Source organism: Xyrauchen texanus, chromosome 15 (genome assembly GCF_025860055.1).
Source record: "Xyrauchen texanus isolate HMW12.3.18 chromosome 15, RBS_HiC_50CHRs, whole genome shotgun sequence".
NCBI classification, from domain to species: Eukaryota; Metazoa; Chordata; class Actinopteri; order Cypriniformes; family Catostomidae; genus Xyrauchen; species Xyrauchen texanus.
This window is the reverse complement of record NC_068290.1, coordinates 16,231,232-16,253,539: the sequence shown is the minus strand read 5'-3', so window position 1 is coordinate 16,253,539 and position 22,308 is coordinate 16,231,232. Positions and strand designations below refer to the sequence as shown.

The following is a 22,308-nucleotide window of genomic DNA, read 5'->3' as shown; positions in this document are numbered from 1 at the left end:
GCATTAGAAATGTGTGTAGTTTTGCAAATTTTTGTGTTGAATGGAGGCAAGGCTTTTCCCAAATCAAATATTGATTTGCATATTTGTTGAAAAGTTGCATGAATATAAAGTTGATCATGGTAACAGCTGTGCTTCATCTAAGCTTGGTATTTCCCATTGTTGACTGCAATGCTGTGGTGCATTAGATAACACACTGAACTGTGGAACAGAATGTCATGGGTTCAAATCTGTACAAGTGTTGTGTGCTGGTGCTTGGACCTGTAATTCCTGCTTGCAGCTATATTTTATTATTATTATTATTTAATTGTTTGTAAGCATTGTTTCTTTTGATGGAGATTGTTAAAAATGGCAATAAAAATAATAAGCAAATGTTACGTCCCTATTAGTATAGGGATATTGAAGGGACATCAATATAAACCAGGACAGAACCAACTAGATTCATAAACATGATCCAACAAAAGAAAACACAAAATGGGGAAAATGGTACAAAACAAAAAATAAATCTGCCTACTCTAACTAAAAAAAAAAAACTTACAATTGGTGGCAACCACTACTTACCTGGTGTTACTAGACAGTGATCTACATGTAGTTAAGATCTACATGTTGCAACATGTGCAGAACAAACTGAAAAGCTTTACAATAAAAAAACACAGTTTTACAACAAAAAACACAAGCAATACAAAAAAGGACTTCTCGTATAACAGCCATCTTGAATTTTATAGACCTGGGTGATCTCAGGTCTCCATATGCGTTTGGCTGATCACACAAGACAGGCGGCTATTGGCTGGAACAAATGCAAATGGATGATCCAATGGGAGGCAGGCTCCTGCAACAGAAGTAAAAAGGCGTAACAGCAAATAAATAAAGTCAGCCATTATTACTTTAATCAATGAGTGAAAGTGCCAAATAACAGGATGGTTACTGAGATTAAGCAAGTAATATTTGGCTGGTCATGTGATTCTAACATGGCAGCCCCCATGTGTGGACCCATGTTGAATAAAACAGCTTTTTTAAAGTTACTGATATAACTCACGTCTTCATTTTAATGTTAAGAGGTACATTTATTGCAAAATTACAATTTGTGTCTTGAGTTAAACTTTTTTAATGAGGAAAAAATTACTGTGCAACTTTAAGGTCTATCAAACAACAACAAAAAATATTACTGTGACAGGACGGAGGGCGGGGCCGGGTCATGATTCTACACACCCGGTCCCTTATCAGGCTAATCAAGCCTCCGAGAGGGATAAAGGCCAACAGCAGACGGTGGTGTGACAGAGAGCGAGCGTTTACGGACAGCTGTCCTACATGTGTGTGTGTTTGTATCTTTTTATTTAATTAAATATTATTTATATTATCAAGCCAGTTCTTGCCTCCTTCCCCTTGTTCCCTTTACACAAGTGTACAAATTACTTAAATTACCTCACTTTAATAAGAAAATCTAAACACAGCACATGTGTGTAAACCTTTGAGCTTCATATTTGGTGCTCCATGGAATACAAATATGATGTAGTGCATGTGACTGCAAGAAGCAGGGATTGAGCAAGGCTCTATCCACTTTTAGTCATTTTTCTTCTAGGGGTGTTCGGGGGCATGCTCCCCCATAAGAAAATTTTTTACATTTCAAAGTGAAATACTTCCATCTGGTGAACTTTGAGAGCAAAATTAAGAGGCTAGTGTTGTGCTCTTGTAAACAATTTTGTGCTCTTAAAGCTGCAGTAGACACATTTTTAAGTTTGCATTAAACATTTTAAATTGGTGTATAAATGTGATTATCTTACTGGAATTACCTGTTGTTTGTGGAGTTCAGGCATGAAAACTGGTCAGGGGTAAAAAAGGTGAGAAGGATACGGCAGAAACAGTTTTTTCACTTGAACCGGACTCTCAAGGGCCCGTTTTCTCGGTTTAGCAACATGTCTCAGCCTTGCCCTCTTCTCCTCTTCAGCTGCCTGTTTTTTGAGATCCTGAGGACTACTGGATCCTTTGCAGCCACAGTTGAGTCTCTTTTCAAGCATACTCTGCTGCTGCTGGCATTTGTTATGCCGAGTTTACACTATTTTAAACCAGATTTTTGTTCGCCGACAGTTGTGGAGATCACCGACAAAAGCCTGAAATCGTGGGCAAATCAGAGCTTGCTCCCGTGAGCAATGTATGAACTATCAAATACGCGATTTGAGAGAAGTGCCGACGCATCGCTGATGTCAGTGAGATATCTAGAATGTTAAATATCTGGACCTGTCTTCGATTCCAAATCGTGCAATGTGAAATATGTTTTGACTGAATACAACTGCAGCGTTGACCTACAGCCAATGAGAGAGCAAGAAACGGGGCACGGGAAGTTTTAGTGGGAGGAGTCCTGATGTACCTGCAACAGAACATCAACTAGCATGGCTGCGGTATCAAGAAAGTCTCATTGGACCGAAGAAATGGAGGAACAATTAGTGGAACATTGGCAGTTTCATCTGAACTGTACCACAACCGGGTGGAGAAAGAGAAAAGTTGGAGAAATTGCCAATTCTCTTGGACAGTCAGGTAAGCAAATAGGACGATTTTACAGTAGGAGGTACTTTTTCATATTGTAACCAATAAAACATATGATGCCTTGAGGCGATTAAAAACATACACATCATATTCTGAAATGCATAACATACAATCATGCGTTTGTTTTTGTATCTCGTATCAGTTCTCGCGTGTACTCTGTTGTGAAACGTAATTTGGAGTCCAGACAGAGTTGTCGGGGATTCATCAATAGTAAAATGTCTTGTAATGTGTTCACCCCTGCCGCGGATTCCTCGTGTAATTTGAAACGCTGTGACTTCCATGACAAGACAGACAGTTGTGTAATATGAACGGTACCACGATCCGACGTCTTTGAAAGTCGTGTAGTGTGTTAGGAGCCATTAGTGGTTCCTGCTGAACGGAGTGTCTTGTGGATGGTCTTGCAGATTGTGCGAGCCACCTCCCCATATTTGACATCATTTCGTCTGCAGAACTTGACTGCCGTCCTCTCCCTGGATTGGAGGGTGTACTTGAGGATCTGAATCGTCAAGTACAGGCCTTAAAATACATCCACAGGTACACCTCCATGAGGCCTTAAAATACATCCACAGGTACACCTCTAATTGACTCCAATTAGCCTATCAGATTCTAATTGGCTGATTGCCTAAAGGCTTGACATAATTTTCCAAGCTGCTTAAAGGTACAGTTTGCTTAGCAAACTGTTTTAGGAGTGGTGGTGGTGTAGTGGGCTAAAGCACATAACTGTTAATCAGAAGGTCGCTGGTTCGATCTCCACAGCCACCACCATTGTGTCCTTGAGCAAGGCACTTAGCTCCAGGTTGCTTCAGGGGGGTTGTCCCTGTAATAAATGCACTGTAAGTCGCTTTGGATAAAAGCGTCGGCCAAATGCATAAATGTAAACTTCTGACCCACTGGAATTGTGATATAGTCAATTAAAAGTGAAATAATCTGTCTGTAAACAATTGTTGGAAAAATTACTTGTGTCATGCCAAAACTATATTTTGCTAATATGAAATCTATGGAGTGGGTAGAAAATTAGTTTTATTGACTTCAACCTAAGTGTATGTAAACTTCTGACTTCAAATGTATGTGTAAGCATACTTTGCAATAAAGCTCTGATCAGATACTGATTCTAAGTATATATTAGCATTAATTCGCCATGGGTTACCTCTGGATTTTCCTATGGTTTTTATAACGTTTATTTATTTAATTACGCAATGCACATACGGCTGTCACTTGACAAAAGAACGAACGACTGACAAGAAGATTCCAGAGGTGAACTAATCATTTCTGTTTCTCATAATTTTCCTTTGGCTGCATTATCATTTTTTTCTTATTGGGACTAATAGTTCGCGTAAGACGTGTTGGGGGGGATTGGGCTATTGAAAATGTAACATTCTTCTCAATGAACAAAATTGCTTGAATAAAGATTCGTTCATTTTGCTGAAAGAGACACAAAGATTCAAGTCAGTAAAATGATCCGATATTTCCATCATTAGTGGATTGGCCTAGCCTAGGATATCAAAGGCAAATAGGCCTATCGCTGTAGCTGATATGGATATAATTTAAATTACGTTAAATGAAAATAAATATGATGACAATGTAGGCTACCTGTTATTTAATTTCGCCAATAAGACGTGTCTTTCCATTAATTTTTAGTGGAATAAAGACACATATTTTATGTATTTCAGAAATATGTTAGCCTACCAATCACATAGCCCATACAGAGATCGAACTGTCAGAGTGTTGGGAATATTCACATATAATTTATTTAAATAAAACACGATATTATACATAAAAAAATAAAACCGTTTTAAGAAGAGAACGAAACATCACAGTTGTTTAATCCAATGAACATTAAGCTGCGTAGTCAGCAAGTCATTTTCCATCCTGCACAGCTTGGAAGGCAACCGCGCCACCTCGCTCTCGCGGTGCATTTTTTGACATACACGCGTCGTCATGATATCACAGCAATTTAGACAGAGTTCTATATTGCGTTAAATGTTGAAAAAAAAAAAAAAACAGCGCAAGCGCATAAACAGCGCGCAAGTGAATTACAATAGTGTGAAAAAAAGCACCAGCATTTAACGCTGCAGTTCTAACAACGAACGGGTTAGTTCTAACCAGCACCTGCCGGTGATCACCGGTGATCGGTTCTGCGCAGAACTTGCTCATCTCAAACGGGCTCGTTCATTGGCTTAAGCAACAGCGATGTTTCGTTCACTTCTTAAATATTGTATTAAAAAAAAAAAAAAATCTCTATGATGTTTTTATGTGTATAAATGATATGTGAATATTCCCAACACTCAGTGCGAACTCTTTTTCGGATATGTCAATGTTATCATATTTCTGAAATATCAACAATACGTGTCTATTAAACAATAAATGGATGGAAAGACACGTTTTATGGGATGAATAAAACAACAAGTACATCGAGTGTCTTGTTCCTACAATTTATTGTCATTTAAAAGCAACATCATTCAAATTGCATCAACTTTATTAAGAACAAAGCGCATGAACGTGAATCTCGCGATATCCTTTGATCTCGTGGCGGCTGATCCACTACGAGAATTGAGAACTGTAGACTTGACCGCATTTATTTCATTCCTCCACTGACTGCAGCCGTATACTCTCGTCTACTTTCGTACAGTACGTTCTCTGCGACGAATATGGTCCGGTCTGGGAACGTCTTCACAACGTAGCCTAACTGTTAGCGGGGTAGCGTCTACAGTAGCTCAGATGGGCATCACTACGAGTTACGCTAGTCTCTGGACAACGTTTCTGCGATTGTTGCAGATATTCTGTTTTGGTCAAAGTTGATAATTGACCCGACGTCGGATGAAATCAGAACGACCTAGAGTGGAGGACTGTGGACGCAAAGGTATACTACACTTTGCGTGAATGTTTACGCTTTTTAGCTGGTGAGGGTTTTGATATTTAGAATATGTGTCGCATACACGAACATTTAAACAGCTGGATGTCGAAGTGATACATTTGCAACTGCTGAATGTCATGAGGTTGGAGCTGGTTGTGTTTTTATTGAGTATTAGGTTTATCGTTGTCCAAATATTCTTGGCTCTGCCCTGTTGCTAGGAGACCTATGACAGCTGAGATTTAAAAGTGATTGTGGAGGGACTCGGCCCATTGATTACTGCGGGCCGCGGCCAAGCTCTCAATAAAAATATTTACATCTGCATTTAGTGACAACTTGTCTTAATGCGTATGTGCTTTATGCGTGTGCAATTTAGCACACGATTGGAGAGAGATAAACTGCAAAAATAACAAGATGCAATGTAACAATCAATTACAAGCTACAGAATTTTCAATTATATTTTCTTCTTAGAGGACCCTAATGTTACACAATTTAATAATGTGAAGGTACTGTAGACTGGTTATACAAGCTCAATTGTGTCACCTTTGGTTTGATGGATTAAGTGTACATTCTGTTAAAGTAGGTCAGTGACAGGCTAAAGATGATTGATGGGACCATTTGAGGGACATCAATCAAAGCTTTTGAGCAAATATCTGTAGAATACAGTAACATGGCCATTAGTTTATTGCTCTTATCACTTTTCTTTCTCCCTCTTTGCTCCATCATCGTCACCAGGCTAGTCTGGTTGCTGAAGGTCATTTTATAATCAGATCAATATCTCCTGGGATGGCTCAGACACGATGGGCCATTAGGCTCCAATGAGTCCTGCAGCAGATCTCCTGCACCCTGGTTTGAAAATATTTGACCATCACAGAATCTCTTGGAGAGGAGCAGTGCAGATGGATATTGGATCTGAATGAACTTTGCATGCAGCTGCTTTATATCCCAACAAACTGTACATCAATAGAGTGAGTGTTCTGCTTGATTACTACAGGGCTAGCATATTTAACCTTAAAATAAAAATAGAAAATTGGAATTATATTTTGCATAAAAGGATTAAGCCTATTACATTACTTTTGCTTTGTGACATATACATGACAATTAAGCGCAGTTTACTTTCCCCCAAAATCTTCATTACCGTAATGCATCAAGATGTTTTACTTTTGAGTTTGTTTGCAATTTTATTATTCCCAATAGTGATTCTCAGTAACGGTGTAATACAGTAATGAAAATCTTCCTGTCCGGACAAAATTATTTTATTTTTTCTTATTATTAAAATGATCATAAATTAAGGGTAGTGCAACAAACACATACTTTACCATTTAAATGTAATTTTGTTAATTAATTTATCCACTAATGAGAACTGGGGGAGGAAATGTGCATAGTTCTCATAAAAGTAATTTGAGATGACCTTTAATCTAGAAAGCTTACAGTATATTGGATTTGTCAAATACAAATCTAGAGGGATTTTTTACTCCGTTCTGTGCAGGTGAATCATTTAGCTTTTTAGAAGCTACACTGTAAAAAGACTCCTGTTGTTTAAAAAAAAAAAAAAAAAACAAAAAAACAAGCAGCTGTGGTTGCCAGAATAATTATGTAAAAATGGAAACAACTTTACAGAACAACCTGTACATTTTACAGTTTAAAATGGTTGTAATTTACATGACCACACTGGCACTGTAAAAAAATAAATACAATTCTACTAAATTTACAGTAAAATTATTTCATATACTTGATATTAGCCTTCTCAAACTATACAAATCTGCTTTTTACTTTATAAGGTATTTGTTAATCACCGTAGTAACTACGGAAGAGCACATGATGAAACAAAGTTCATCTATAGTGGCTCTTCCAGAAGCAATGACCAATAAACATAAAGAGACACAAACACTCACACAAACACTAAACACCATCAGGGTGATTTAAATAATGCAGTAAACATGAACTAAATTACATCAAATATAAAAAAGAACACCCAAGTGTACATAACTGATATTAAAATTAAGATTAAACATAACTATTCCTATAAAATATAATGAAATGTAATGGGTCATGCAGGGAATTCTGTGAACGCCCAATTATGTTTTTTTTTTAACAATAATTTACTGTAAAATGTACATGTACTCTCTTGTTAAACAATGTACATTTTTACCATTAATTATACAGAAAAATCTTACTTTTTACATCTAAAAAATTTTAATTTAAAAACATTTATCTAAAAATCATTTTATTGTAAAAATGACTAAATTATCTTAAAATATATATAAAAAAATTTACTGTATATTTTACAGTTAATATTCATTAATCAATTAATATTTTATTTCTGTAGCATTTTTACAGTATTTTACTGTTAAAATTACAGAAATGTTTTACAGTGTACTCATCTCAGTGGCCTCTTGGAGATATTCAGATATGGGGTATTTCAGAGGCTCTTCAGATATGCAGGCTGTGTTCTTATTCAGTGTTACTCTTTGCTGTTCCTGTTCTCTCATTGTAGATTGCTGCACATGGTCAGTCGAGCCACTCCGGTGTTTTGCAGTTTCAGCAGGAAGCATTCCTTCCTCCTCCTCCTCTCTCCTCCAGGAGCATGCCCTCTGAGCCTGCTCCCAGGTACAGTCTGCACACTCTACTTTGAGATTTGACCATGTCCTCAGCTCTTTGGTGAGTTTAAATTGGGGATGATGTGACGTGGTCAGTGTATATCAGTGATTTTGCTCTATAGGATATCTGAGGTCAGATACTTTTATCCCTGAAAGACATTTTAATCCAGACTCTCTTGTAGCTCACTCTCCTAAGAAGTTATGTTGCTACAACCCGAGTGTTAACTATAGACAGGGATAATGAGTGATAAATCTGAAAGGGTAAATCTCATGAAACCTGTAATGTTTGTGTCATATTTGACCCCCAAATCAAAAGAAAGAATAAATAAAATAAATTCTATTTTTCATGATAATTAATCACATTTACCCCCCCAAATACTCATTACTGCATTACTGTAATGAAATAATAATAATAATAATAATGATATATTAAAATCCAATTGTGAAGTACTTATACATCATGTTAGTACAGGCCCGGCGCCACAAGGGGGCAAAAGGAGATATTAAAAATTCAATTTAAATACAGAGTCAGGGGGCATGATTAATTGTGTGTATTTTTTAGCGTTATTAAAAAAAAAAAAATCACACTAAATCAATTCGACAATCCTAGTTTAATTGTGATGAAAATAATGCAAAAAATCCCTAATGGTCCAGAAAAGGCTTAATTTTCTTTATGCACAATATAGTTTTTAAACTTTTATTTTAATGTTGGAGTGAAATGTGATATGGAAATTTGTGAGATTCACCTGAAATCATCATGCTGTAAAAAGCTGTTTCAGGACGATAGGAGCAGAGAATCAATGACCGCTTACTTACTGCATATATGTATTGACAGGGCCGCCGCTGGCCAAATTGATGCCCTACACAGAGTTCCAGGTGAACAGGGGGACGCGGTTTGCGTGATATGATCGTGAATCGATCGTCTGTGTTCCGTAACTGCTTTCGGAACCATGAATAACGTGCGAGTAAGGGCAGCCGGTGGGCTTTCTGGTGCCCCCCTAGGGAGTTGGTGCCTTACGCAGACTGCGTAGTCTGCTTATAGGGAGCGGCGGTACCTTGTATTGATAGATCTAGTGTAGTGGGCAACAGGCAAACAGACACATACACACACATACTTTCCATTCTTTCTGGACACAGAATTCCATTAATTAAAATATCCAAGCATAGGCTTGTCTTGCAGTGTTATTCTTGTGTCTCAGCTCTCAGGACATGCTGACAGGACAAAGGCTATGTCAATCCAAATCCCACCAGGATTTTGTCCTCTCTGCCCTTAATCAGCAACGCAAAGACGGACTGCTCTGCGATGTCACCCTGGTCGCAGGGGAACAGAAGTTCCATGCTCATAAGGCAGTCTTGGCGGCCTGCAGTGATTATTTCCGGGTGAGTCTTTACAGTTTGGAGGTTCAATCTTTCAGCAACATGCTAGATGAGAGTGTTTGCCACAAGTTTAGCTTTTCTGTGCACTAAAAAAACCCAACTAGGTTCTCTTTAATTTTCCTTGGGTTTGTTAAAGGAATAGTTGACCAAAAATAAAAATTCTGTCATCCTCATGGTGCTCTATCCAAACTAGAGCTGACAATCGATTAAAATTTTTAATCGAATGTATTAAATTGTGTGCCGATTAATTAATTGAATTAATCACATATATAAATATATAATATTTGCTGAAAGCCCCTTAAATAACAATAATTAAATATATAATTATTAATAATTATATTTAAATAATTACAAATACACAGATCGGCCACAACATTAAAACCACCTGCCTAATATTGTGGAGGTCCCCCTCGTGCTGCCAAAACAGTGGCAACCCTCATCTCAGAATAGCATTCTGAGATGATATTCTTCTCATCACAATTGTACAGAGTGGTTATCTAAGTTAGCGTAGACTATTGTCAGTTCGAACCTGTCTGGCCATTCTCTGTTGACCTCTCTCATCAAGGCAATTCTGTCCACAGAACGACACTCACTAGATGGCACCATTCAGAGTAAATTCTAGAGACCAATATGCATGAAAATCCCAGGAGATCAGTAGTTACAGAAATACTCAAACCAGCCTGTCTGACATCAAGGCTATACAGTGCTTGAAATTGCCAAAAAAAAAACTGAAGATTTCATACAAAGGTGTACACTACAGTCTTCAAAGACCAAGGACAACTGGCTCTAACAAGGACAGTAAGAGATGTGGAAGGCAAGATGTAAAACTAAACAAGAGTATATGCACTTCAGAGTATCTAGTTTGAGAAACCGACACCTCACATGTCCTCAGCTGACAGCTTCATTGAATTCTACTCGCTCAACACCAGTTTCATGTACAACAGTAAAGAGAAGACTCAGGGGTGCAGTCCTTATGGGAAGAATTTCAAAGAAAAAGCCACAACAGAAAAACAAAAAGAAAAGGTTAGAGTGGGCAAAGAAACACAGATATTGGATAACGGGTAATTGGAAAAGTGTTCTGGATTTTAATCCCATTAAGCTTTTTTGGGATCAGCTAGACTGTAAGGTGTGTGAGAAGTGCCAGACAAGACAGCCACATCTATGGCAAGTGCTACAGGAAGCTTGTGGTGAAATGTCACCCGAGTATCTTGAAAAACTGACAGCTAGAACGCCAAGGATCTGCAAAGCTGTCATTGCTGCACATGGAGGATTTTTTGATGAGAACTCTTTGAAGTAGTTCTGAACATTTTCTTCAAATTGTAATAGTAATTTTTCACATTATTAATGTCCTGACTACACATTGTGATCAGTTGAATACTTCTTTGATGAATAGAAGTACCAATTTCTTTCTATAAGAGCAAAATCTATACATTATTCCAAACTTTTGGCCACCAGTGTGTGTATATATATATATATATATATATATATATATATATATATATATATATATATATATATATATATATATATATATATATAATAATATAATAATATTATTATTATATTATTATAATAATATTATATATATGAATATATAATAATATAATATATATTCAGATCATGAAAATGCAATACCTTATTATGGCAGAGGAGTTAAGCATTGATGAGACAATACACAAAGTGGCTTTAGAATACAATGTTTTGTGTATTTGTATATTACTGAACATAAGCCAATCATTGGCCTACAGTTCACAGCAATCCATTTGTCAATCAGTCTGAGATTTTTTTATGAGGGCCTGTCTAAGGACAATATACGGATGCTTTTGGAGCATCTCACTTTGGTTGCGTCACGTCATAAACATACCGTTTTTAGGTCGCTATGTCAAGTTAAATGCTAAATTTGGATTTGCGCTCCAAGCTGTTTTTTGAATGCAAGAACGCGTCCTCCTGTTGTGCTTTCTGCTGAAGGGTTGGTTTATTCTCTGTATAAGCTGAACTTTGCCTATAGTTTTGCTTACTGCCCCCTGGAGAAAACAGGTTGTACTTTTAAGCTTGAAATGGTCAGGAATCATCCTTACTGAGAATTTATTACTGTTCGGGGACATGATTAATTGCATACATTTTTTAAATGCGCACTTAAAATGTGTTAAATTGACAGCCCTAATCCAAACCTGTGTGACTTTCATTCTTGTTCGGAATATAAATGAAGAAGTTATGCGTAGATTTGGCTTGAACATTGGGGAGTTGGGGGGTAGCATGAAGCATTTAACCATGTTTCCATTGATCGTAGTATAAATAATAGGGGCGGGGGTTGTACTTGCTTGCTTGTCCCGGACTCTCCTCCCCTGATTGAAAGGGACTAATGCTGTCAAGCTCCAAAAATGACAAAAAAGCACCAAGAATTTAGCATAAAACGGAGTTAATTTGAAATGTGCACTGTATTCCAAGCTTTATAAAACCTTATGATAACTTTGTATGAGAAACAGACTGAAATGTAAGTCATTATATACTCAAAAATCCACCACCCCCATGCCTTATCTGTAAAATCTCTTTAGTTCAAATGTTGTGCATCAAAACGTGCCACAACAGGCTTAATGTCAATGATGTCAAGTCTGATCATAATATACAAAGTGTGAATATTTAATATATTTGTCTCCATTCACTTTCGTTGTTTGTAAAATAGCACAGTAAACTATTTGTGCTCCACAAAAGTAAGGCATTTGTACAGGTTTGGAACAACATGAGGATGAGTAAATTATGACAGAATATTAATTTTTAATTGAAGTATTTCTGATACAAAGATGTACAGTTCTAACAGGAGATATGAGAGCAGCAGATGGGAAATTAAAAGTCAAAAACATTTCAGTAAGAGATAATTTAGGTTTGTGCAGAAGATTACAAATAATAAATATGTCTATTCCTGCAACAGAGAGAAATAATATGTGCATATTCCAAAGAAGAGAATTAAATAGGGCACGTATATTTATTTTTGTCTCCTGGGAAGTTCCTCACCTGTGGTGTGCTGGAATGATAAGATTGTATCGCTTTGCTTTCATTCTGTTATCGAATGGCTGGCTAAGGCTAGTCGTAGCTTATGTAAAACATGGAGTTATCAAAAGCTTCTGTCAATATAGTCTCTGAAAACAAATCAAAGCAATTTGTTGGCTCTGTTTGTCATCTACTCTCTGTCTTTGTATGCCTGCAAGGTTTGTATGATTCCCTGATTTCCATCATGGTGAAATGGTTGCGTAAATGTAAACAGACAGGTATGTGTACGTATAGATATGTGTCTATATGCTGAATTCCAAAATTACTCATTCATTTAATGTGAGAATAGATAAAGAAATGCTGTGTGAGCATTGCTTGTACTAAAAGTTGGGATTTAGGTTATAAATGGTGTGTGCTAAGGCAAGCATCACTATTATTATTGCTGATATATATTTTTAAAAACCTTAAGCGTGTGACTTATGTCACATTAATGCTATAGACATGCATAGTAATACCTCAAATTGCATGATGAATTATTGAGGAGATCTGTGCTATTGCTTGTGATCAGACGTACAATATTTGCCTGGTGTACAAATAAAATGGTGAAACAAATCACATAGATTTCATTTTCATGACCTAAGCCATAGGGACCAGAATATCATAGGCCCCTATTTATACCTTGCATTAACATACGTTTTCGATGATCAGATTGCAGTCGGATTGCACTTGACCACATTAAATACCAGGTGTAAATGCACCCAGAATGCATTGTGATCGGATCACTGAAAGAAATTCGGAGGTGGTCAGGGAGGGATTCTGACCACATTCAAAGGTGGAAATGCAAAGGTTTTTTCGTTATCCAGATACAACTATATGAATAATTAATTATATGATTAGTTTTCTCAAAAAAAATCCCATGAATTATTCCATTAGAATACACTTTGAATATCTCATCGCTCTCCTCAAATCCCTTTTGCTCGAGTCTCTATCTTGTTTTTTAATAACCCGCAACACTCACGTGAAACCAGGCTTCACTCGCGCATTTCAGATTAAATGTATACAAAGTGCCGAACAAAGTGGCCTGAATTTTAATTTTGTCAGCCTTCACAAATGATTAAAAACCCTGACTGTTAAAGTGATAGAAAGCATTCGATTTATCCAACAGTGTTTTTAAAATTCACTAAAAGATGAAGAATTTTCATTATTTACCCCCTCCCAACCCCACCCCGACTCCCAACAAACATCCTGGTGGCCAAGATAAAAATTTTCTCAAAGCCACAAGTCTAAAGAAGATATGTTAGGTAGGACAAAAAATTAGGTTCCTGCAAGCTTTTTTTCTCTGTAAAATCGCTGCCGGTGTACAGAGTAAAATTAAGGCTCCGCCTTTCAAGATGACACAAAATCTGACTGCACTGCTTGGCTATTATTAATAAAACTATGCGCATTTTTAAAAATAGACTTTGCAGACAGGCTCATTTTGTTTAGGAGACTCTAATATATAAGATAATATACAGTTTTACAACATGAATGCTGCTCAGATTGCATAGTTTGTTGAAGAATGATGACATAGGGTAAATCTTTCAGGCGAACAATGGAGAATATATCAATATTTCTCAGATTTATCACTTTGATGGACAAAAAGTACTATTGGATGTTTTTCAATTAATGTTTGTCATGGACAATTGACTCAAGTGTGGCAAACTGGATTCATCTGGCGATTGCGTTTTCATAACAAAGGTATGAAGTCCCGTTTTGATATTGCATGTTTTCATTTGTACTCCTGGCACAAATAACTAAATTGCTGTTTCTGGAGCATTGCTATCGTGAAACAGAGATCGGATATCAATGTTGAACCCTTAGACCTTTTGAAAAGGATGTATAATTTGTTAACATTAATTACATTTATAGACGGTAAATTATATATTATATGCAAGCAGAGTGACGTCACCACCTTGTGCGGGGGAATTGCATATCAACAGGATAAAACTACAAGTCCCTCTCCACTGCCCTCCAAAAATGGCAAATAGCTGCCCCACTTTTTTTCAAACAACTCCCGGTTGCCTAGCCTTCTATATGACACCTCCTCAAATGCCGCCTGAAATGAGGGCACTCCAGCTGACTTCCATCACCTAAGAAAGTGATGGAAGTCAAACAATTGGTTTATGTACTAATCCCCTATATTAATGACCGCTCCATTGCCTTAAATACAGATGGATCTAAGAGTCTGGGGCAAAATTAAATTTGAGTGCCCAATACATCACACATAAAACTCTGAACCCTCAATCAAAATTCTTGGATCTTAACACACCACCAAAAAACATGGGTTGTGTCTCCATCTTCTGATTGGCATCACCAGCAGGTGGGTGTGTCTTTAAGACCAAGCCTATACAATCTAGAGGCGGTCCAGTAGGATCGATGTAAAATCTTAAATTGCATAAGGCGCACCCTTGCATCTCTAGATGTAGACTTTGTTTTTTTTAGAGTACTAGCCCACACTCCTTCCTCCAATACAAAGTTTAAATCTTTCTCCCATAATCTCTTGAGAGAAGTTGAAGCTCTGTCCCCCAGACTCTGAATTGGCCAGGAGAAATACACTGATACCTCATGACCTTTTCCAAAGTAATCACCACTCCCAGAGAAAGGGGACTTATTAATACATAACTTTGGGTTCAGTCATATGCTTGAAGCAACATTTAAATAAATGTCTGAATTAAACACTCTAGACACTTTGTTCTATACCACGTGCAAATGTGAGATAACTTGGTGTGACTTAACTTCTCTGGTTAGTTTGATAGAAAGGCTTTGCAATGGGGGAATAGGGGAAAGAACTTCATAGTAGTTGCATAGTAATAAATCTTGGGTAGGCCTAGCCCGCCTTTGTCAATCGGCCTATGCAGTTTACTGAAATGTAATCTGGGACATTTACCATTCCAAATGAAGGACTTTGCTACGCTATCAAATTGCTTGAAATAAGAATGGGGGACATCAATGGGGAGAGATTGTAGTGGGTAGTTGAATTTTGGAATACAGTGCATTTTAATAACGTTAACCTTCCTAATCATAGATAAATGTAATGAAACCCACCTGCCCTTCAAGTCAGCAACGACCTTCATCAGAATTGCTGACATTTTCATCATCTTCAGGATATTTGGTATGCAACATTTAGGAGGGAATTTAGTGTCTCAAAATATGTGAGCTATGGACTGAATTAAACCGCCTTATTGTACCTTATTAGGTAATTAAATGTATACCGGAATTAGTCGCGTTCAGTGACCATTATAAATTAGATAAATGACAATAACTAAATTATTTGTCTTAATAGATTCTACACCATTGAAATAGTAATACAACGTCTAGTTGTATCAGCTCACAAGTTCTACTGTAAGGAATTAGCTTTAATAAGTGAATTATGATTAATTCACTTATTGGAGTGATATTATTCTCATGGCTTATTGAAAATAATATCACATGTATTTAGGTACAGCTTTGAAACGACATCTTTTAGAAACAGGGATGAGATTATTTATCAAAATATACCACAGTCACGTTGTCTTTGAACACAGACAAACTTTATTATTATTCTAAACATAAATCTAATCTAACTCGTGTTTATACATGAGACAGGTTTGTGAAAAGTGACAGAATGTGAAATAACTGCTCAGTACAGTGAAAATGAACTTTACGGAGTCTGTTGACAATACCTTAAGAACCATTTATCCTTCTTTGAGTCTACATCGATTTGCAATCAGATTACCCAAATTATTTAATTAATACACCAGCACTTTGATCCCAATATTGGTGATGTACTTGCGTGTCTTTATGGTGTTTCCTTGCGTTCTTTGTGTTGCTTGGTTCTTGGTCGAAAGTTCTGTTTCGTCGATGTTTTGATCTCTGTATGATCGAAATGTATTGTCTGTATGAATTAGTGAGGTTAGCTGAATTAGTGAGGTTAGGCCTTCTCACTCCTCCTCGGGACGTCGAGTCCCGAGCTTCTGTGGATCTCACACGGGGAAGAGTCAGCGCAAAGTCTGAGAAGTCAGCCGAGCAGAAGATGAAGCAGAAGAGAAGAGACAGAGAGAAGAGAGCGTGTTCTTCCTGTTTGGAAATATTTGAACTGAAATAGGCCTCGTCCTCAAAGGTGTCCTGTGCCAATCAGAAGTGACGTTTCAGAGTCACATGGTCAACTGGGCTGTCTTTCCCGACAGTCGATTTAGGGTCCTTTGTTAGAGATTCTCACTATTTTCCTGCTCAAAAAGTGTGCATATTTAATCATGAACTTTATATCTTACAAATAGTGCAATGACATGATATTCTTTGTCATCTGCTTTCTCTATGTAACCAAACAAATGCTTACATACTAAACGTGACATTTGTTTATGGATGTTATACGTGTTGGTAACGAAACATGAAAATCTCTGGTTACAAAATTATATTGGTTTTTACACATCATTGCATTTTATCAAGTTAAGCCTTATAGTTACCATTCTTAGTAGAATGAGATGAATCATACAAAATTAAGAAAGATTATATTTATCAATTATAGGTGATTTGATGGAACTCTTTAAAATGTGTGCAGTGATGTGCAGTCTATAGTCATTCATTTGTTAGTTACAAACGTTACCACAGTTCAAAGTGATTTTTTAGCATTATCTAGCAAGTCTAGATTAAGATGAAATGTCTTAAGAGTTGTGCAAATCTTATGGTCCTTGTAACCTTACAAAAGAGAAGTCTGCTTTAACTCTGTGTGGAAGATCAGGAGATCAGGTTGCGGAGGGGCCTTTCTGACCAATGAGGATGCCTGGGCCATTTGATTTATGATGGTGAAGAATTCCAGGACTGCAAAGGTTGAAAACTAGATTCAAGTCATATCGTTTCAATTCTTCTTCATGTATAATACTACAGTGTACAATGAAAGCAAGTAGTGACTGAGTCTTACAGTTCCACAGAAGAAAGAAAGTCATACAGGTCTGAAATGACATGAGGGTAAAAATAAAAACAATACATTTGTTTGTTATCCAGATTAGTTTGGATTTTAATATGGCCCAAAAATGAAAACACTTTCATTTTGAATGGGGTTTATTTAATGTAAATCAACTTGCAAACAATGAAACCAAGCAAGCTCATTAATTATTGAAGCCCGTACATGCTGGTTGAGTTTTACTTATTTTATTTACCTGTGAAATTTACTCAAATTAGCAAACAATAATGAGGGCTTCTACTTCAAGACTGATACATGATGACGCATTGTAAAGATAAAAACAATTGTAAGACGTATTTACTTGTAAGCTAGAACATTAATTTTTACATGATTAAATTGAGTACAAATGCAGAATTTAATTAATATTTTCAAGTTCACACTTTAACTTATTCAGTGTAGAACTTTTTCTGCTATATTAACCACAAAATAATTTTTCCAGTTATATAAAGTCTTGTTTTTTCAGGGTCAGAAGCCATCCAGCAAGAGATGTGACTCAGGTCTGGTCATCCTTATTACCCACAATGCCCTTCTAAAAAATTCCTTCAGTCTTGCTTATGGCTAGTGGTGACCCAATGAGGAGTTCACTAAGTAGCCATCAACAAACCAACAACTCATAGCTCTAATGAGGCTCTTAGCACTTTTTCAATGTCTGAATGTGAACCAAGGTCAGCCATTATAAATGTGCCACTCTTAAAATAGACACAGACAGTAGACTTGTACCATTCACTTCAAATGTTTTTCAAGGTGAGGTGATATGCAACAGCAGAGGCAAAACATTATAGACATTTTCTGTAGTCTATTTTCAGCAGTCAAAGACTTCAGACTGAGCCAAGTCCTGGATTTTAATTTCTAATGAGGTTTAGATAAGAGTGTCATATATATATATATATATATATATATACACAGCTCTGGAAAAAATATCAGTTTCTCTGGATTTACTATTTATGGGAATGTGTTTGAGTAAAATGAAAATGATTGTTTTTACCTCGATTGAACTGGCTGTGTGGTATTGAGCATTGTCCTGCTGTAAAAAACTATCCTCAGAGTTGGGGAATATTGTCAGAGCAGAAGGAAGCAAGTTTTCTTCAAGGAAAATATTGTACATGTCTTGATTCATGCCTCATTTACAATGACGAATCTGCCCAATTCCAGCCTTGCTAAAGCACCCCCAGATCATCACAGATCCTGGTTTTCCAGCATGACAGTGCTCCATGCCACACAGCCAGGTCAATCAAGGTGTGGATGGAGGACCACCAGATCAAGACCCTGTCATGGTCAGCGTAATCTCCAGACCTGAACCCCATTGAAAACCTCTGGAAAATGAAAAAGAGATGGATGGCCACAAGCCATCAAACAAAACAGAGCTGCTTGAATTTTTGCACCAGGAGTTGCATGAAGTCATCCAACTGCAATGTGAAAGACTGGTAGAGAGCATGCCAAGATGCAGCTGTGATTGAAAATCAGGTTTATTCCACCAATTATAGATTTTAGAACTATATTTTATTTTATATATTTGAAAACATTAGTATTGTGTTGTTTAAAATTGAATATGAACTTGTATCGCCTTCCAAAACGGTCATAAATCTAGGGTAACCATCTATAACAAGCTAAATTTCACAGACCACATCTCAAAGACTGCAAGATCATGTAGATTTACACTCTACAATATCAGGAAAATAAGACCTTTCCTCTCTGAACATGCCACACAACTGCTTGTTCAGTCAATTGTCATAACTAGACTGGACTACCGTAACTCTCTCATTGCAGGCCTTCCTGCATGTGCAATTAGACCTCTGCAAATGATCCAGAATGCTGCAGCACGTCTGGTCTTTAATGAACCAAAGAGAGAGCATGTTACACCATTCTTTGTCTCTCTCCACTGGCTGCCGGTTGATGCACATATTAAATTCAAGGCTCTGATGCTGGCATACAAAACAGTCACTGGGTCTGCTCCAGCATACCTAAAATCATTTATGCAGAGCTACGCTCCTGCCAGAGGCCTGCGGTCAGCTAAGGAATGTCGCCTTGTTGTACCAAAACAAAGAGGCACCAAAACACTTTCCCGGACTCTCAGTTTCATCATACCACATTGATGGAATGACCTTCCCAACTCCATCTGTGAAGCTGATTCACTCTCTGTCTTAAAAAAAAATGGCTCACATCTTTTCCAAGAGCACTTGTTGCACTTAAATCTGTTTTGAATGCTGTTCTGATGCTAGTAAAACTTTGTAGTATGGCACTTTTCGTACAAATGTCTCGTTAAGATGATTTGCTTATGTTTTCCTCTTTTGTAAGTCGCTTTGGATAAAAGCGTCTGCCAAATGAGTAAATGTAAATGTATTTTGACCAGTTGTCATTTTCTGCAAATAAATGCTCTTAATGACAATATTTTTATTTGGAATTTGGGAGAAATGTTGTCAGTACTTTATAGAATACAACAAGAATTTTCATTTTACTCGAACACATACCTATAAATAGTAAATCCAGAGAAACTGATCATTTTGCAGTGGTCTCTTAATTTTTTCCAGAGCTGGATATAGGCAGACAGACACACCGTAGGTCCTTTGATTTCATGCTGGCAGTTTATCATTAGGAGCAGTTAGGTTTGTACCTCAGTGTCGGTAGGTATAATGATGATCCAATGTCCTCTAACTTCCTTTTCTCTGTGGGCTCTGATCAGTGGCAATCTCACACACCCATTCTGTGACAGCAATCTATACTTTTGATTAGTGTACTCCTGCCAGAGAACACCGCTGGATGGGGTTGGTCTCTTTGTGTCTTTATTTAGTGTGTGTAAAAGTACAGTATGTACTGATTAATGGTCATGGACTCACTTTCTTACTCAGTATAGCTGTCTACGTCGGTGTCTCACCTAGCCAAACCATGGACTAATGGGCGTGAGGTCTGGTCCATATTTCAGCTTCTTCTGGCCAAGGACTGTTCACTTATATAGGAAGATGCTCTTACAGACATGTAAAGCAACCAACCACAGTTTGGTTTGTTCTATGTGCCGTAAAAGGGTGGTTTTGTCTGAAATATATAATAATAATATTACATAACAATAATAGAACAGCATGAAAAAATATTGAAAGTACTGTAATCCCAACAAACAGCTGTACAGAAAACACTGAAATAATTGCAGAAAATATGCATAGATTCTGTAAACAGATTTTATGTCCATCCAAAGGTAACATGAAATAATTTAATCGCTTTCACCCTAAAAAATAAAATCTAGTTAGGCTTGTGGATGAATATCTTGTTAACTTGCTACTAAGTGCTTTAAATGCCTTTAACATGGCAAACTTTGGCAAATCCAGTGCTCATTGTATCAGCCCAGTACCTTGTAAACACAACTTTATTTCCAAAATGGACTGATTAAAAATCATGGCCTTTCTCCTGCAAGTTGTGTGAAGTCAGCCAATTTGACAAGAGCTTGTCGAGTAATTGCTTTCCAGTTTTGTGTGCTGTATGCATCTGGCCAGCGAATGGACTGTCAGATGGCTGCATTTTGAGGCTGAGAATACATGGGATTCAGACTGATGTTTTTGCTTGTGTAATTATCGTCCTGAGACCCGAGTGTGACTGCTGTGTGCATTTTCCATTTCCCTTTTTAACTTGTAATTAATAGCACTTAATAAACATTAAAAAAACATGTGAACAGGGGGACTAAGTTGTGAAACTTAGTCATATTTTTATTTTTCAAAGTATTTATTATGTTTCCAGGAGTGTTGGTTATTAATGTTTTTGAAACGTTACAGATATTACATCAGAAATTAGCATGATTAATTCTGATTCAAAGTAATGGCCAGCATCATCCAATCACAGCTAACCATGCTAAAATAAAATTCTACATTACATATTCAGAATATATGTACTGCTTACCATTATCTCATGTCTGCCAAACATGTTGAGTGGTCAAAACATCATCTGCAGCATGAAACTGAACTTCTGGTCAGATTTTAGGAGTGAATGCACTTAGTTGCATAGGTAGCTATAGGATGCTCCCTTACCCCCTATTTAGTGAATAACTTGACCTCCAGTGTGCTGTCTCTCTTCACTGGTCTCAGAACAGTTCAAAATGGACCTTATTGTCATCCTAACTTCATATAAAGCTTTTAAAAGCAAAATGTTTCAGCTTTTGAAGAGTGATCTGAATGGTGTGCACTCACATGAGATGAAGAATGTAAAAAAATGTGTTTTTATTATACATGGTGCGGGTCAACCCTACAGTGTGTTTCGCCATGTTGAAATGACATGGTCAGCTGTGATTCACTAAACATCGAAGAAAAAAATCCTTGCGCTCATTGACTGACGCCTATGTAGATACACATGGATATGCATACCGCAGTGATTGTTGACGCGAAGAGCAAAAAAGCATACAATGGAACATACTTATTATCGTGCTTTAGAAGCAGAGACAACAGGAGATTCAGTAGATCGAGAAGCGAAAAAGCTCAGAAAGTCCGGCAAAGGCAAAACATTTGAGTAAACATCGGTAGGGCATACACAAGGTGGAAAGATTTGATAATGGAGAAAAACATGAGTAGTGATGCAGATAATGCTTCTTTTTTGGTTGGACAGGTAAGACATTATTAATTGTTTAGACCACTCTCTGAAATAGTATCAGTGGAATTTACAGAAAACTCAAAATAAGTTCTCCTCAAACCTTTTAGGAATTACGTCTAGTTAACGTATGTTAGTAAAGGACAGTTTTCAGCGGTGTTTACAAACACAACCAGAAAGCAACGTGTAGAAAATAAATGTTCATTTCTTTGTAATCACAGCTATAGTAAGGGGACCCATCTACCTCCACCTCTATGAAATGGCCACGCAGTGGTATAGTGGTGCCTGGAGAAGTAGGTATACTCTTAATTTATGCCCCCCACCCCCCCACCATTTTTTTTTAAAGCGGACCAGCGAAGGATGAACTCCCTGTGTAATAAACAGTGACATGTAAGACTAGTCTTGCATATTTA

At 37.1% G+C, this 22,308-nt stretch overlaps 1 protein-coding gene across 3 annotated transcripts in view; it reads left to right on the top strand.

Annotated features, from left to right (window-relative positions):
- The first annotated feature begins 5,088 nt into the window (after positions 1-5,088).
- Positions 5,089-22,308, top strand: part of klhl32 (kelch-like family member 32) — a 28,123-nt gene continuing 10,903 nt past the window's right edge. Inside the window, exons 1-4 of one of the 3 annotated variants that reach the window (XM_052144110.1) lie at positions 5,089-5,398; positions 6,125-6,357; positions 7,887-7,999; positions 9,189-9,369. In XM_052144110.1, coding sequence (XP_052000070.1) covers positions 7,977-7,999; positions 9,189-9,369 — 204 coding nt within the window. In that variant the 5' untranslated portion in view covers positions 5,089-5,398; positions 6,125-6,357; positions 7,887-7,976. The remainder of the gene's footprint in view (positions 5,399-6,124; positions 6,358-7,886; positions 8,000-9,188; positions 9,370-22,308) is intronic. The other 2 variants (XM_052144108.1, XM_052144109.1) reach the window with 2 other exon arrangements.